General features: G+C 47.6%; 1 protein-coding gene across 1 annotated transcript; it reads right to left on the reverse strand.

Moving 5' to 3' along the window:
• Positions 1–2403: 2403 nt before the first annotated feature.
• LOC123053838 (UDP-rhamnose/UDP-galactose transporter 6) lies at positions 2404–6477 on the reverse strand. Its single transcript, XM_044477415.1, has 6 exons — positions 6300–6477; positions 5452–5657; positions 4540–4724; positions 4257–4457; positions 3463–3624; positions 2404–3001 (listed from the first exon to the last, which is right to left on the reverse strand). The coding sequence occupies exons 2-6, from the start codon at positions 5579–5581 to the stop codon at positions 2690–2692; spliced, it is 990 nt and encodes a 329-aa protein (XP_044333350.1). The 5' UTR covers positions 5582–5657; positions 6300–6477; the 3' UTR covers positions 2404–2689.
• Positions 6478–15292: the final 8815 nt, after the last annotated feature.

A 15292-nucleotide genomic window follows, 5' to 3' on the forward strand; every position in this document is an offset into this window, starting at 1 on the left:
TTCGTAGGCTTACTGGACAGTGATGGGTTGGATGAGATTTATCATGTAATCGAGTTAGTTTTGTTAGGGTTTGATCCCTAGTATCCACTATGTTCTGAGATTGATATTGCTATGACTTTGCTATGCTTAATGCTTGTCACTAGGGTCCGAGTGCCATGATTTCAGATCTGAACCTATTATGTTTTCATGAATATATGTGTGTTCTTGATCCTATCTTGCAAGTTGTAGACACCTATTACGAGTTATGATCTGCATACCCCAAGGTGACAATAATTGAGATTCTTTCCGGTGATTACCGTAGTTTGAGGAGTTCATGTATTCACTAAGTGGTAATGCTTTGGTCCGGTTCTCTATTAAAAGGAGGCCTTAATATCCCCTAGTTTCCATCAGGACCCCGCTGCCACGGGAGGGTAGGACAAAAGATGTCATGCAAGTTCTTTTCCATAAGCACGTATGACTATATATGGAATACATACCTACATTATATTGATGAATTGGAGCTAGTTCTGTGTCACCCTAGGTTATGACTGCTACATGATGAATATCATCCGACATAATTATCATTGCCGATCCATTGCCTACGAGCTTTTCACATATTGATCTCTACTCAATTACTTTGCTATTGTCACTGTTACAATCACTACAAAACTGCTACTGTTACTTTTGCCACCGTTACCGTTACCTCCATACTACTTTGCTACTAAATATTTGCTACAGGTATTAAGTCTTTCAGGTGTGCTTGAATTGACAACTCAGCTGCTAATACTCGAGAATATTCTTTGGTTCCCCTTGTGTCGAATCAATAAATTTGGGTTGAATACTCTACCCTCAAAAACTGTTGCGATCCCCTATACTTGTGGGTTATCAAGACCTTTTTCTGGCGCCGTTGCCGGGGAGCATAGCTCTATTCTCTAAGTCACTTGGGATTTATATCTGTTTATCACTATGAAGAATCCGAAAGATCCACGAACCAAGATTTTTCCCTCTACTACCAGGGGGGTAAGGAACTGCCATCTAGCTCTGCACTTGATTCACCTTCTGTTTTGAGTAAGCTTGCGACACCACCACCTGCTATTAATCCTAATATGTCGTAAGTAATTGATGATGCACTTCTGCTATGCATGATGCTTATGATGATACTACTGCTTCGCTTGATAATACTGTGCCACTAGGTGAATTTCTTGATGAACAACTTGCTAGGGTTAGAGAGAATGAAATTACTGAAACTGAAGAAATTATTAAAACTGAAGATTATGATTCTCCTCCTAGATATGAATTGCATGTTATACCTGATGGTTATGTTATGGATGGAGAGATAGCTAGGGACTTTCTTGCTTGTAAGGATAGATTTGACCTTAAGAAATTACTATGCAAGTGGAAAGAAAAAATTGAATGCTAGAATGCAATATGATTCTAAATTTGCTACTTCACCTATCTGTGTTACTGATAAGGATTATAAATTCTCTGTCGATCCCGAGTTAATTCCTTTGGTTGAATCTGATCCTTTCCATGGCTATGAATCTGAAACTGTTGTGGCACATCTTACTAAATTGAATGATATAGCCACCCTGTTTGCTCAAAAAAATTTGCTATTACTATATTCTTAAGTTGTTTCCTTTCTCATTAAAGGGTGATGCTAACATATGGTTCAATTCTCTTGCTTCTGGTTGTGTGCGTAGTCCCCAGGATATGATATATTACTTCTCTAAAAAATATTTCACTGCTCATAAGAAACAAACTGCTTTAAAGAAAATATTTAACTTTGTGCAAATTGAAGAAGAGAGTCTCCCAGGGAGGCTTCTCCAATTAGTTAATGCTTTGCCTGATGATCCTCTCAAGACAAATGAAATACTTGATATCTTTTATAATGGACTAAACGATGCTTCTAGGGATCATCTAGAAACACGATCTAAACCTGTACCCAAAGCCGCCATCGTATGCGCTAGCTTGTTACAGTCTCGAGGGACATGAAACATCTCCGCTACAATGAATTGCGTGTGTATTTTGAACTTGATCTCTCTAAACACGTGGATATGAGTGGGCCGAGATCGAAGGAGGTGGAACCAATGGCCTGCGATGAATTAGTTTTTATTTTAACCAAGTATTAGATGTTTTGCAAATGTAAGTCGCAATGCAACTAATTTTCAACCCAATTTATTAAAATCAAGTCAAATTGAATCAAATGTGTTGAGAAGTTTGGATTATTGGGGAAGAACCGTTGTAGTCAATGACAAGCAGGACATACATGTAAGAAAAATAATATGAAAACCAACTTTTGGTGAATCCATGTTTACGTGTTTCCTCTCCATCTGCGATATGGAGGCTGCCCATATGGCTGACTTCTGCTATAGTTGCTCTAATGACTACTGGCTGACAAGTAGCGTGTAAATGTGTATAGTAAGATTGTCAAAGAACGACAGTGATGACTTTCAAAATAGAAGGAACAACGGTGATGAAATTACCAAGTCTTGAAACTGAAAACGTCTGCCCACGTAACCTATGTAGGAGTATTTCCTGCGAAAGTGTAAACTCTCTCTTTCTTCTGTGGCCTACATTTCTAACATCCCTGTAGAAACATTCCTCAAAGGAACCGTGTACAATGAGGAAAATCCTCACGATCATTTTACTTTTGATATATAAGACGGAGTCCATATAAATAGCTGACGATAGGAACTTCGAGGCTTCCATCTCATACTTTATCGTCCAGCTCCGACTGTGGCGACTTCTGGGCCTTCTCGCTCGCCAGACCCTGCCGCTCCTTGCCTCCGGGTTTCGAAGACGCGCTGCTGTACCATATCATCCCAACAATGGCGAGGATCATCCCAAACGCCACGTGGAAATTCAGGCCTTCTTTCCCGAACAACAGAAACCCCAGGGTTAGCACGAGAATTGTCTTCATGTGTCCGATCACTTGAAACGTGACGGCGGTGAATCTTCCAATGCATATGAATTGGCTGAGATTGGTCCCGACTGAAATAACGCATGACAGTACAATGAAGAACTGAAAGGCGATGGGAAATGGAGTCAGTCAACAGCAGAAACTGGTTATGTCAGAAAGCAAGACATGAGTAGGAGAACTGATACAAAACAAAGAATGCATCCAGCAGTCATTCATCTCTTTGAAGGCTCAAAGTATAATATTCTAAATACCGAGGAATGGATAAATTATTTTTATTTTTATAGTATATTACTAGCTAACTTTGCAGACAACTGGATCCTTCCATCACTATGCAACCTTAATCATGCAACCAACTACCTGTGTTTTGAGTGACTGGTTATTACAGATAATGATTCAGAATTGATCCAGTTTTAAAATCAAACAAACGAAACAACAATTGAGCTGCAGTAATCTTTGTATTATATATGATGTATTTGCCAATCACTGCAATGTCATAAAATGATGTACTGTGGAACGTTGGCAAGCATCATGATGTGATATATATTCTTCATTTGGTTACATACCGTCACTGTGCTGGTGTAGTGAAAAGTGTCGATTCTATTCCTGGTCAGCCAGAAGTCCACAAATGGGCCTAATATCAACAGTGAAGCTGCTTGAGCTGGTGCAGTGTGACCCAAGAGTTTGAGTGAGTTGAGCGAGTACTTCCGTTGAAGGTAATTGACATACTGCAAAATGAAGGATCCAGGCAATAATAAATAAAAGAAAAGAAAGAGTTGTTAAAACATGCACACACAAAACGGGAGTCTAGGACAAAACTTCTGTGGGCACAAATAAATATGTGATAGATGAAGTAGAACCTTTTACTACTTACTAGCATGTTTTTGAGACATTAATTGGGCAGAGGTTTCCGTATATGTTTAAGTCTCACTTAAAATATAGGGAGTCAAAGAAAATGCTATAAAAGAGATATCAGAGAACCTCAGCTAAGTGAAATAAAATAATAAATATGAACAATAACCTAGGACTTCAGATGCAAGCCTTCCGTTGGATCTCATGCAGACACAGTCTAATATCTTGTATTTATTATAACCAGGAATAGTAGCTAAGGCATCAATCGATGCAGTCGATATTTTTGCTGTCCAACAAACTTAATGAACAAACAATACAGTTTAAGATGAGAAATACATGATAGCCTGGAACTCTACAAAGACTGAATTCTGTAGGGAGAAACAAAACATGTAGTATGGCAGGAACCAGGAATAAGATATCAATATGATATAAATTGATGCCCATTAACAAAGTACCATATAATATGCAGCAGCGAACAAAATGAATTCACTGACATTCTTGTACTTACATGCTGTTGCAATGCAGTGCCGCAAACTGCTATTACGGCAGCTACCAATCCTTGCGCATTTACACTAACATCAGAAACTGTACACACTCCCACACCTACAAGGACAACCACTATACTAAGCTTTGTATCCCTCGAGTAACGGAAATTTTCGAACAGGACCTCCATAATGCATAGAAGGGGAATAATAGATAGCTTCGCAATCTGGACACAAAAATGATGAAAACACAGTTTAGTATATAAACTACATCGATAAATTGAAAAGAGCAGGAGTTGTATATTGTACCTGATAAAAGCCAACAGAGTTCCACATCAAGCTAACATTCATCCCAACAATTGATAGGTTTGCAAAAAATACAAACTTTACTAGCTCCGACAGAGGTAAATGAGATGGCTGAACGTATCCTAACCATTTCATTACCAATGTCATCAAAGTGGTAGTTGCAAAATGCATCCCAGTCAATGTTGTGGCTGTACAAACAAGCACAATAATAACACAACATTAGTGGCACGAAAGATGGTCAACGAAAGAACACATTTATGGGCTTAAGGTCATCAGCCTCTAAATAAGTAGTTCTAATAAAACTCCCGCAAATGTTATACCTGAATACACATCTCAAGCTAAAGGTGCACATATAGTGGCTTACAAATTTTTTTTTAGTGTTCCCATAAAGTCTACCAATCTCATTGCTACATCTCCATTGGAAGTCAAGATCATTGTCTTATTTACTGAAAATTCGACGCCTATCAATTTCTAAAATTGCAAGTTCAACCAGTTTAATGTTCCACGGTAAATGTGATGATATCTTTCATAGAAAAAAAATAGAATTACAGGTCCAGCAAAATTTAGATAAGGATATATGTATAGCACCCTAGTTGAACCAATAGAATGTTCCATGGGGTCCAAGCTTGTAAATTTGCAAGTTCAACCAGTCCAATGTTCCATGATAAATGTCATAATATATGGCTTCCATTGACAAATAGAATTACAAGTCCAAAAAAATTTAAATAAGCATATATGTGTCCTGTCCTAGTTTGATCAATGTGATACAAGGGAAAGCAGCGAAGGAAGAGACAATGCAGGGAACACAGTTGAGCAGTTCAGTTTGAGATTACAGCAATACCTGATGTTCTATTTTACTAAAAACATCAGATGTTCTATAGATAAAAATACCAAAGTGTTGCAGCGTATTCTTACCAAAGCTAAAACCATGTGTAGCCATTAAGGCCTTGTTGACCATGATTATGCCAACCGAAGTTACAACATTGAACATCCATGCCCCGGCATCCAATGCTGCTTTTTTCTCTGCCTTGCTTCCTGGTGCCATGGTTTCTTATCATGTAGGGTCTAATGCTAATTTTAATATACAAAAAGGCCTGCCTTCAGTGTACAATGTGGTGCACCTAACATAAAAAAGGCAGTTAGTATCGTAAGTACAGCAGTTAATGCCATCACAAATAGGTAGCACCAGACACCACTAGATTTGTACCCAAGAGTGTGAAACAGAACTATCAGAGAATGCCAATGATGTGCAAAGGTGAAATTCCAAAACCAAGAAATCATAATTGGAGATGTACATAATAAAGTAACGACATGAACTAACCGAAATGGCAAACCAAACATGGATATGAACACAATTTTTTTAACGCCACTGAGTTCCTATTACTTGAACGATCGAGTGGGTTTAGGGCCAACTAAACCACATCTCCCAGAGGGGCAGGATCTAGATGGTATGCGGACTTTGTGCCGGCACAGCGAAAATTTGCGGAGGGTTTTTTAGGTAATCGCCGAATGACTAAAAACTCATACTACCTCAAAACCGAAATCCACAGCTCAAATTCCACAACGGAGAGTTGGAGAACCCTAGAAAACGGAACAATCGCGGAGGTTCCTCACGCGGGGCTAATCCCAGTGTCACCACAGATCTCAGGAAACACAGATAAACAAATAAAGAGAAAGCAAAGCCCCGTACAGGCACATGAGATTGGCGAACGCGAAGGCTAGCGGAGGGGGTGAGGGAGAAGAAATTGCCGGGTTGTTCGTACCGACGGGGCGGCGGGAGTCGGGACCGGAGATCGCGGGGGCGGGCGGGCGGGCGGCTGGGCTCTTCAGTCTCCGGGGGCACCGGTCGGCGCCGCGCCACTGGGAGGGGGGAGAGGGAGGAAAGGGAGCAGCGAGAGGCGGAGTGGAGTGGTCCAAAGCGTGTGCGGATCTGGTTGGCTTGCGCGTCGGCCTGCCTTGATGCCGAGTCGATCACATGGGGCCTCAGAAACAAGTAAAGAAAGAAAGGAACGGGGAACGAAACGTGCACCAGGCACTGACGAGCGAGCGTGCTCGGTGGTTTTGCATTTTCTAAGCGCTAATAATTCTGTTGAGAATCCTGGGAATGTTCTTTATGTTATTTTTATCCTTCTCGCCTCGATACTCTGCTCTTTTTTTCCGATATAAAAGAGCTTCATTCCAGCGTAATAGGGTTACAATCGAGAGGCAAAAGATTCTCTATACACGATGGTGCGCTACTTTCTACTCGACTATACAACGTCAACCGATGCCATCTCCACTACTCTACTCCTTGTCCTTGAATATCAGGAATAAGACTTGGCCTAGGAAACTGTCGGTGGGAAACGACACCTATGGGATCACGGAGATCCCTTCTACGGTTGGCGGGCGCGGGGTTATGCAAAGAGCGGGTCTAGTAGCTAGCACAGCGGGATTTTACCCAGGTTTGGGCCGCGGAGATGCGTAACATCATAGTCCTGCTTTTGTGTATATCTGAGTGTTCTTGAGCTCTTGAACTAGCTACGGTGCGTGTCTAGTCCAAAAGATCCGAATCATTCCTCAGTACGCCTCGGGCCTCCTTTTATAAAGGGGTCACCACAGTGACACACAGGAGGTGGAAAGGTATGTACAGAGTACAAGCTTATCGCTTATCATTACAGGACAAAACGCATTAAATGCGCTACTTAGGTGTCCACTTGCTTTATCGGGGACGGTAACGAGGCCCGTCCCGTCCGTCGCCGCTCCGCCTTGCTCCGACACGCGTCCAGGCCAACGAGGCATGCAGCGCCATGTAGGCTGGCAGGCTGCTGAGCTGGCGTGGTGGTAGGGTCTTCACGTAGATCTGCATGCCACCACGCAGGTGCTTGACTAGTTGGATTAGGAGCCACGTACTGCCACGTGGGTACTTGCTTTAGTTGGTGGGTCGGCCGCTGAGCTGGGGCGGCGATGGGGCGGCAAGGCCTTGCCGCGGTCTTGTGGATATTCCCGGCAAGAGTCTTGCCGGGGCCTTGTGAGCGCCCTCGGCAAGAGCCTTGCCGGGGCCTTGCGGGTGTCTTCGGCAAGGAGCCTTGCCGGGGCCTTGCGGGTGTCTTCGGCAAGGAGCCTTGCCGAGGCCTCGTGGGCATCCTCGGCAAGGAGCCTCGCGGTTGTCTTGCCTTCTGGTTCTCATCTGGGCTTTGTAGGCTCTTTGTCTTCACAAAGATCTGCATGCCACCATGCAGGTGCTTCCCGAGCCTTGGTTCCAACGTTGTCGATGGTGTCGGAACTCTCAGGCTCAAGGGTGACTGCTATGCTGGCGTTGGGTGAGCTGCCCCGGCAAGACTCTTGCCGGGGTTGCGTAGGTTGCCCCGGCAAGGGTCTTGCCGGGGGAAAGCCCATCTTGTTGCTTGACCTTCTTGCGCCTCTGCCTTGGCGCTGCTCTGGTAGTCTTGTATTTCTGCTTCCCTCCTCTGCCCTGCTAAGTGTGGCCGCAGGTGCGGCTCTGACTGCCCGTGCACAAGTAAAGGGGTATAAAAGAGAGCCCCTACTTTTGTACACCGACAGGAGCCCCCGGGCCTGGGCCACACATAAGCGCAACGCGTTGTTGGGCTAGGCCCAGAACGGTGCGTGGGCATGCGGGGCGGAGTTTTACTGCGGTAACTTCTTCGCTGGTTGCGCTTCCCCATGACCTGCGTTGAATGCGCGACGTGGGAGTCGTGCGTGACGTGGGGGTCATGCGTGGGGCGGCTGCTGCACTCGTGCGTCACATCGTGGTAAATGGTAAAGAGGCGGCCCGCGCCTTCCCCATAAAAAAGGGAAAACTGCAGGCACGCTGCTCATTTACCCCTCGTGTCCTTTCAATCTTGGAACTGTCGTTCCCCTCTTCTTCCTCCAGCGAAAAATCGAAGCTCCCGCATCTGTTCGTCGCCGCCGCGCCCCCATTGTTCTGCGCTCCCATTGCTCTCAATTCCTCGCTCCTCCCCCAGCCACCATGGCACCCAAAACCAGCAAGGGCAAGGGAGTGGCCAAGGATGTCGGGGAGAAGGAGGCGCCGGAGAGCGAGGCGGTGCTTCAGACGCAGCGCGCCTACTTCCCTTCGACGGTCGACGTAGTCCACCTCAGGGACTACTTCAAGCCCCTGTGGGGGACGGAGACGACAGGGCATCCTGCCACGCACATCATCCCCGCCGATTTCGCCAAGGCCGGTCCAGATCGGTACCCTTTCTTCGTCGACTACTTTTCTTGTGGGTTCTGCCCCCCTTCTCTGATTTCTTCAACGACATTATGCACACCTACGGCTTCCACCTGCTCGACTTTACGCCGAACGCCGTGGCGTGCATGGCCTTCTTCGCCCATCTTTGCAAGGGCTTTGCCGGTGTGCTTCCCAGCACGGCACTCTTCTGCCACTATTTTTACCCTCGCATCCAGCCAGGGGACGCCATTTCCGGTTGCATCGCCTGGATCCCGAGGACCCAGGAGAAAGGCACGTACCCGGAGGGCGCCCAGAAGGAGAGGTGGGGCGAGTGGCGGGGTCGGTGGCTCTGGATCAGGGAGAAGGACCCGCAGGAATTCTGCCGAGTTCGTCAGAGTCCGCCGGTCCGCTGTAAGGACTGGAGTGGTCTCGACGCCAACGACAAGAAGCTCACGATCGCCACCACGAGGATCCATCGCCTCACCATGGCCGGGCTCACCCTTGAGATGATTGGGGCCGATTTCATCCGCCGCCGAATCGCACCACTGCATAACAAGGGGAGGCCGGCTTGGCTCTTCAGGAACGCGGCCGACATCATTTGGCTTCGCCCTGGTTTGAAGCACAACTTCATGGTGATGGGGCACGCCCATTTTTGTCAGAGGCTCTTTCAGCTCAATGTGGATGATGACGGCAGGGCTGAGAGGACTGGCAAGGCCATGAAGGCCGGCAAGGCCGTCAAGGGGCCTCTGTTCGGGTTGCCGGCGGGAGTGGTCCCGCTGAGCAACAACTCTCGCCAGTCCGCCATCACCGCTATGATGCCGGATTTCAACGCGCACGGCCTCGACCCGACCTGGGTTGAGCCGCCAGCAGAGAAGGTGCAGGAGTTCTTCGACAACTTGTCAGAGAAGTACGTTTGCGACGAGCCGGTTCTCATCTGCGACACCACCAAGGAGGAGCTAGACTACATTGCCACTAGGGCGGCGGAGGCGGCGCTTGCCCGGGAGGCCGGCAGCGCTGGCCACGTGGAGGACGAGGCCAACACGGCCGCGGAGGAGAAGGAGCTCGCCGAATGGGCAGAGTCTGCTGGGGAAGCCAGCAGCGCCGGCACCGGGGCCCCTCTCATCGAGGATGTGGTCGAGAAGTCGACCGAGAAGGAGGCCGAGGCCGTCGACCCTCCGGCCGCAGGGAAGAGACGCGTCCTGTGCCGGGCTGGCTCCGGCGAGCCTGTCCGGCCCGGCAGGACCGTGCAGCGGCAACAGGTCCAGGAGCAGTCCGTGTGCCAGACGAGGGCCGCGGCAGCGAAGAAGGCGGTGAAGGTCACGACGGCGAAGAAGAAGGCGGCCGCCTCTTCTTCGTCCAAGCGTTGCCGGACCCCATCTCCTTCCCCTCCTCCCGCAGATGTCGACCTGGAGGCCGACTTTGATCTTGGGTCTTTCAGCCCAAGGAGGAAGAGGAAGCCAGTGGAGGAGGAGGTGGAGAACGAGTAAGTTTTTCGCCCCCCACCATTTCCCGTCCTCACGCCCGTATTACCCCCTTTTTTGAATTGGTGTTGTCTTTGTAGGGACACGGAGACGCTGGCCCGAAGGGCGGCGAAGAGGGCCAAAGTCTCGACGGGCGACAAGCCCCCGGCGGGCACTCCGCATACGCCGGTGTTGGTGGAGAGCAGCTCGGACAGCAGCCCCCGACGCAGCCCCTGCTTCAGCTCCCAGCGTGAGTTCATTACTCACTCCTTGTCGACAGGTGCCGAGGTACGATTTCTTGGTGCCGCCCTTGCCGTGGTTGTAGGAGGAGGGCGGCAGCAAGAGGAGCCGCTGAGGGCCACCCCCAACACGCCGCCCCCATCGACCACGCCGCCTCGAGGGGTGCCCCCGGCAAGGGCACCGAGCACCGAACCTGCGCGCATGGAGGAGGAGGAGGCGAACTTGGGTGGCTCCATCCCAGCAACGAACGTTGGCGGGGAGGGGAACACTTCTTCCCTGCTTGGCACGGGTAAATGGCCGGCTTTCCGTCCCTATCTTTTCTTCTTTTTCTTCCCCTATGTTTTGATCTTAATCTCGTTTATCCTTTCTTCTGGTCTTCAGATCCTCCCTCGATGGACCAGGAAGATGACGACCTTGTCATCGAGGAGGTCGCCAAGGACGCCGAGGCCGAAGCCGACAGGATTGCCGCTGAGGAGGCCGCCAAGACCGCCGCTGAGGAGGCCGCCAAGGGGCCTGCCGGGGAGGCCGGCAAGGCTGCCGCCAAGGAGGAGGTGGCCAATGACCAACCTCCCTATCCTCCAGCCCCCGCCCTGGGCAGGTACTTGAAGGTGGGCGATGGCCTGTTCGTCCACCTCCCAGGGGCGGCAGGCACCAGGGCGCCGACCGAGGGGGAGGTGTTCGACGATGAGGCGCTCGCCACCGCTGGGCTCCAAGTTGTTGACGAGACGAGCCCTGGCGACGGCGGTTCTCAGGAGGAGCAACTTCTCCGGGCCATGAGCGTCAACTTCCAGAAGCTCCAAGCGCTCCACGGTGCCCGCTCCGACAAGGCGAAATCCAGGATGGCAGCGGTGGACAAAGCAGAAGCAGATTTCAAGGAGTGCGTCACTGAGACGCAAGCTTGGTTCCGCGACGCCCATCAAGAACTGAAGGCTGTCCAGGTGATAACCCACAAGTATAGGGGATCGCAACAGTTTTCGAGGGTAGAGTATTCAACCCAAATTTATTGATTCGACACAAGGGGAGGCAAAGAATATTCTCAAGTATTAGCAGTTGAGTTGTCAATTCAACCACACCTGGATAACTTAATATCTGCAGCGAAGTATTTGAAGGAAATATGCCCTAGAGGCAATAATAAAGTTATTATTTATTTCCTTATATCATGATAAATGTTTATTATTCATGCTAGAATTGTATTAACCGGAAACTTGATACATGTGTGAATACATAGACAAACAGAGTGTCACTAGTATGCCTCTACTTGACTAGCTCGTTGATCAAAGATGGTTATGTTTCCTAGCCATAGACATGAGTTGTCATTTGATTAACGGGATCACATCATTAGGAGAATGATGTGATTGACTTGACCCATGCTGTTAGCTTAGCACTCGATCGTTTAGTATGTTGCTATTGCTTTCCTCATGACTTATACATGTTCCTATGACTATGAGATTATGCAACTCCCGTTTACCGGAGGAACACTTTGTGTGCTACCAAACGTCACAACGTAACTGGGTGATTATAAAGGTGCTCTACAGGTGTCTCCGAAGGTACTTGTTGGGTTGGCGTATTTCGAGATTAGGATTTGTCACTCCGATTGTCGGAGAGGTATCTCTGGGCCCACTCGGTAATGCACATCACTATAAGCCTTGCAAGCATTGCAACTAATGAGCTAGTTGCGGGATGATGCATTACGGAACAAGTAAAGAGACTTGCCGGTAACGAGATTGAACTAGGTATCGAGATACCGACGATCGAATCTCGGGCAAGTAACATACCGATGACAAAGGGAACAACGTATGTTGTTATGCGGTCTGACCGATAAAGATCTTCGTAGAATATGTGGGAGCCAATATGAGCATCCAGGTTCCCTATTGGTTATTGACCGGAGAGGTGTCTCGGTCATGTCTACATAGTTCTCGAACCCGTAGGGTCCGCACGCTTAACGTTACGATGATGGTTATATTATGAGTTTATGTGTTTTGATGTAACGAAGGAGTTCGGAGTCCCGGATGAGATCGGGGACATGACGAGGAGTCTCGAAATGGCCGAGACGTAAAGATCGATATATTGGACGACTATATTCGGACTTCGGAAAGGTTCCGAGTGATTCGGGTATTTTTCGGAGTACCGGAGAGTTACGGGAATTCGTATTGGGCCTTAATGGGCCATACGGGAAAGAAGAGAAAGGCCCCAAAGGGTGGCCGCACCCCTCCCCATGGACTAGTCCGAATTGGACTAGGGAGGGGGGCGCCCTCTTCCTTCTTTCTCCTTCTCCCTTCCCTTTTCCTACTCCAATAAGGAAAGGAGGAGTCCTACTCCCGGTGGGAGTAGGACTCACCCTTTGGCGCGCCCTCCTCCTTGGCCGGCGGCCTCCCCCTTGCTCCTTTATATACGGGGGCAGGGGGGCACCCCATAGACACAACAATGGATCATTGATCTCTTAGCCGTGTGCGGTGCCCCCTCCACCATATTACACCTCGATAATATCGTAGCGGTGCTTAGGCGAAGCCCTGCGTCGGTAGAACATCATCAACGTCACCACGCCGTCGTGCTGACGAAACTCTCCCTCAACACTCGGCTGGATCGGAGTTCGAGGGACGTCATCGAGCTGAACGTGTGCTGAACTCGGAGGTGCCGTGCGTTCGGTACTTGATCGGTCGGACCGTGAAGACGTACGACTACATCAACCGCATTGTGTTAACGCTTTCGCTTTTCGGTCTACGAGGGTACGTGGACAAACACTCTCCCCTCTCGTTGCTATGCATCACCATGATCTTGCGTGTGCGTAGAAATTTTTTGAAATTACTACGTTCCCCAACAGTGGCATCCGAGCCTGGTTTTATGCGTTGATGCTATGCACGAGTAGAACACAAGTGAGTTGTGGGCGATATAAGTCATACTGCTTACCAACATGTCATACTTTGGTTCAGCGGTATTGTGAGATGAAGCGGCCCGGACCGACATTACGCGTACGCTTACGCGAGACTGGTTTCACCGTTGCGAGCACTCGTTGCTTAAAGGTGACTGGCGGGTGTCTGTCTCTCTCACTTTAGTTGAACCGAGTGTGGCTACGCCCGGTCCTTGCGAAGGTTAAAACAGCACCAACTTGACAAATTATCGTTGTGGTTTTGATGCGTAGGTAAGAACGGTTCTTGCTAAGCCCGTAGCAGCCACGTAAAACTTGCAACAACAAAATAGATGACGTCTAACTTGTTTTTGCAGGGCATGTTGTGATGTGATATGGTCAAGACATGATGCTATATTTTATTGTTTGAGATGAACATGTTTTGTAACCGAGTTATCGGCAACTGGCAGTAGCCATATGGTTGTCGCTTTATTGTATGAAATGCAATCGCCATGTAATTGTTTTACTTTATCACTAAGCGGTAGCGATAGTCGTAAAAGCAATAGTTGGCGAGACGACAACGATGCTACGATGGAGATCAAGGTGTCGCGCCGGTGACGATGGTGATCATGACGGTGCTTCGGAGATGGAGATCACAAGCACAAGATGATGATGGCCATATCATATCACTTATATTGATTGCATGTGATGTTTATCTTTGATGCATCTTATCTTGCTTTGATTGACGGTAGCATTATAAGATGATCTCTCACTAAAATTTCAAGATAAAAGTGTTCTCCCGGAGTATGCACCGTTGCGAAAGTTCTTCGTGCTGAGACACCATGTGATGATCGGGTGTGATAGGCTCTACGTTCAAATACAACGGGTGCAAAACAGTTGCACACGTGGAATACTCAGGTTAAACTTGACGAGCCTAGCATATGCAGATATGGCCTCGGAACACGGAGACCGAAAGGTCGAGCGTGAATCATATAGTAGATATGATCAACATAGTGATGTTCACCATTGAAACTACTCCATCTCACGTGATGATCGGACATGATTTAGTTGATTTGGATCACGTAATCACTTAGATGATTAGAGGGATGTCTATCTAAGTGGGAGTTCTTAAGTAATATGATTAATTGAACTTAAATTTATCATGAACTTAGTCCTGATAGTATTTTGCAAATTATGTTCTAGATCAATAGCTCGCGTTGTTGCTTCCCTGTGTTTATTTTTGATATGTTCCTAGAGAAAAATTATGTTGAAAGATGTTAGTAGCAAAGATGCGGATTGGATCTGTGATCTGAGGATTATCCTCATTGTTGCACAGAAAAATTATGTCCTTGATGCACCGCTAGGTGACAGACCTATTGCAGGAGCAGATGCAGACATTATGAACGTTTGGCTAGCTCAATATGATGACTACTTGATAGTTTAGTGCACCATGCTTAACGGCTTAGAATCGGGACTTCAAAGACGTTTTGAACGTCATGGACCATATGAGATGTTCCAGGAGTTGAAGTTAATATTTCAAGCAAATACCCGAGTTGAGAGATATGAAGTCTCCAACAAGTTCTATAGCTAAAAGATGGAGGAGAATCGCTCAACTAGTGAGCATATGCTCAGATTGTCTGGGTACTACAATCGCTTGAATCAAGTGGGAGTTAATCTTCCGGATAAAATAGTGATTGACAGAATTCTCTAGTCACCATCACCAAGTTAGTAGAACTTCGTGATGAACAATAGTATGCAAGGGATGACGAAAGTAATTCCCGAGCTCTTCGTGATGCTGAAATCGACGAAGGTAGAAATCAAGAAAAACATCAAGTGTTGATGGTTGACGAGACCACTAGTTTCAAGAAAAGGGCAAAGGGAAGAAGGGGAACTTCAAGAAGAACGGCAAGCAAGTTGCTGCTCAAGTGAAGAAGCCTAAGTCTGGTCCTAAGCCTGAGACTAAGTGCTTCTACTGCAAAGGGACTGGTCACTAGAAGCGGAACTACCCCAACTATTTGGTTGATAAGAAGGATGGCAAAGTGA

This window comes from Triticum aestivum, chromosome 2D, assembly GCF_018294505.1.
Source record: "Triticum aestivum cultivar Chinese Spring chromosome 2D, IWGSC CS RefSeq v2.1, whole genome shotgun sequence".
Lineage (NCBI taxonomy): Eukaryota > Viridiplantae > Streptophyta > Magnoliopsida > Poales > Poaceae > Triticum > Triticum aestivum.

Coding starts and splice junctions, on each gene's coding strand:
- LOC123053838 (XM_044477415.1), bottom strand. CDS start 5,581: ATGGCACCAGGAAGCAAGGCAGAGAAAAAAGCAGCATTGGATGCCGGG. Junction 4,725..5,451: donor TACACATGGTTTTAGCTTTG/GTAAGAATACGC, acceptor TTGTTTGTACAG/CCACAACATTGACTGGGATG. Junction 3,002..3,462: donor ACTACACCAGCACAGTGACG/GTATGTAACCAA, acceptor ATCGCCTTTCAG/TTCTTCATTGTACTGTCATG.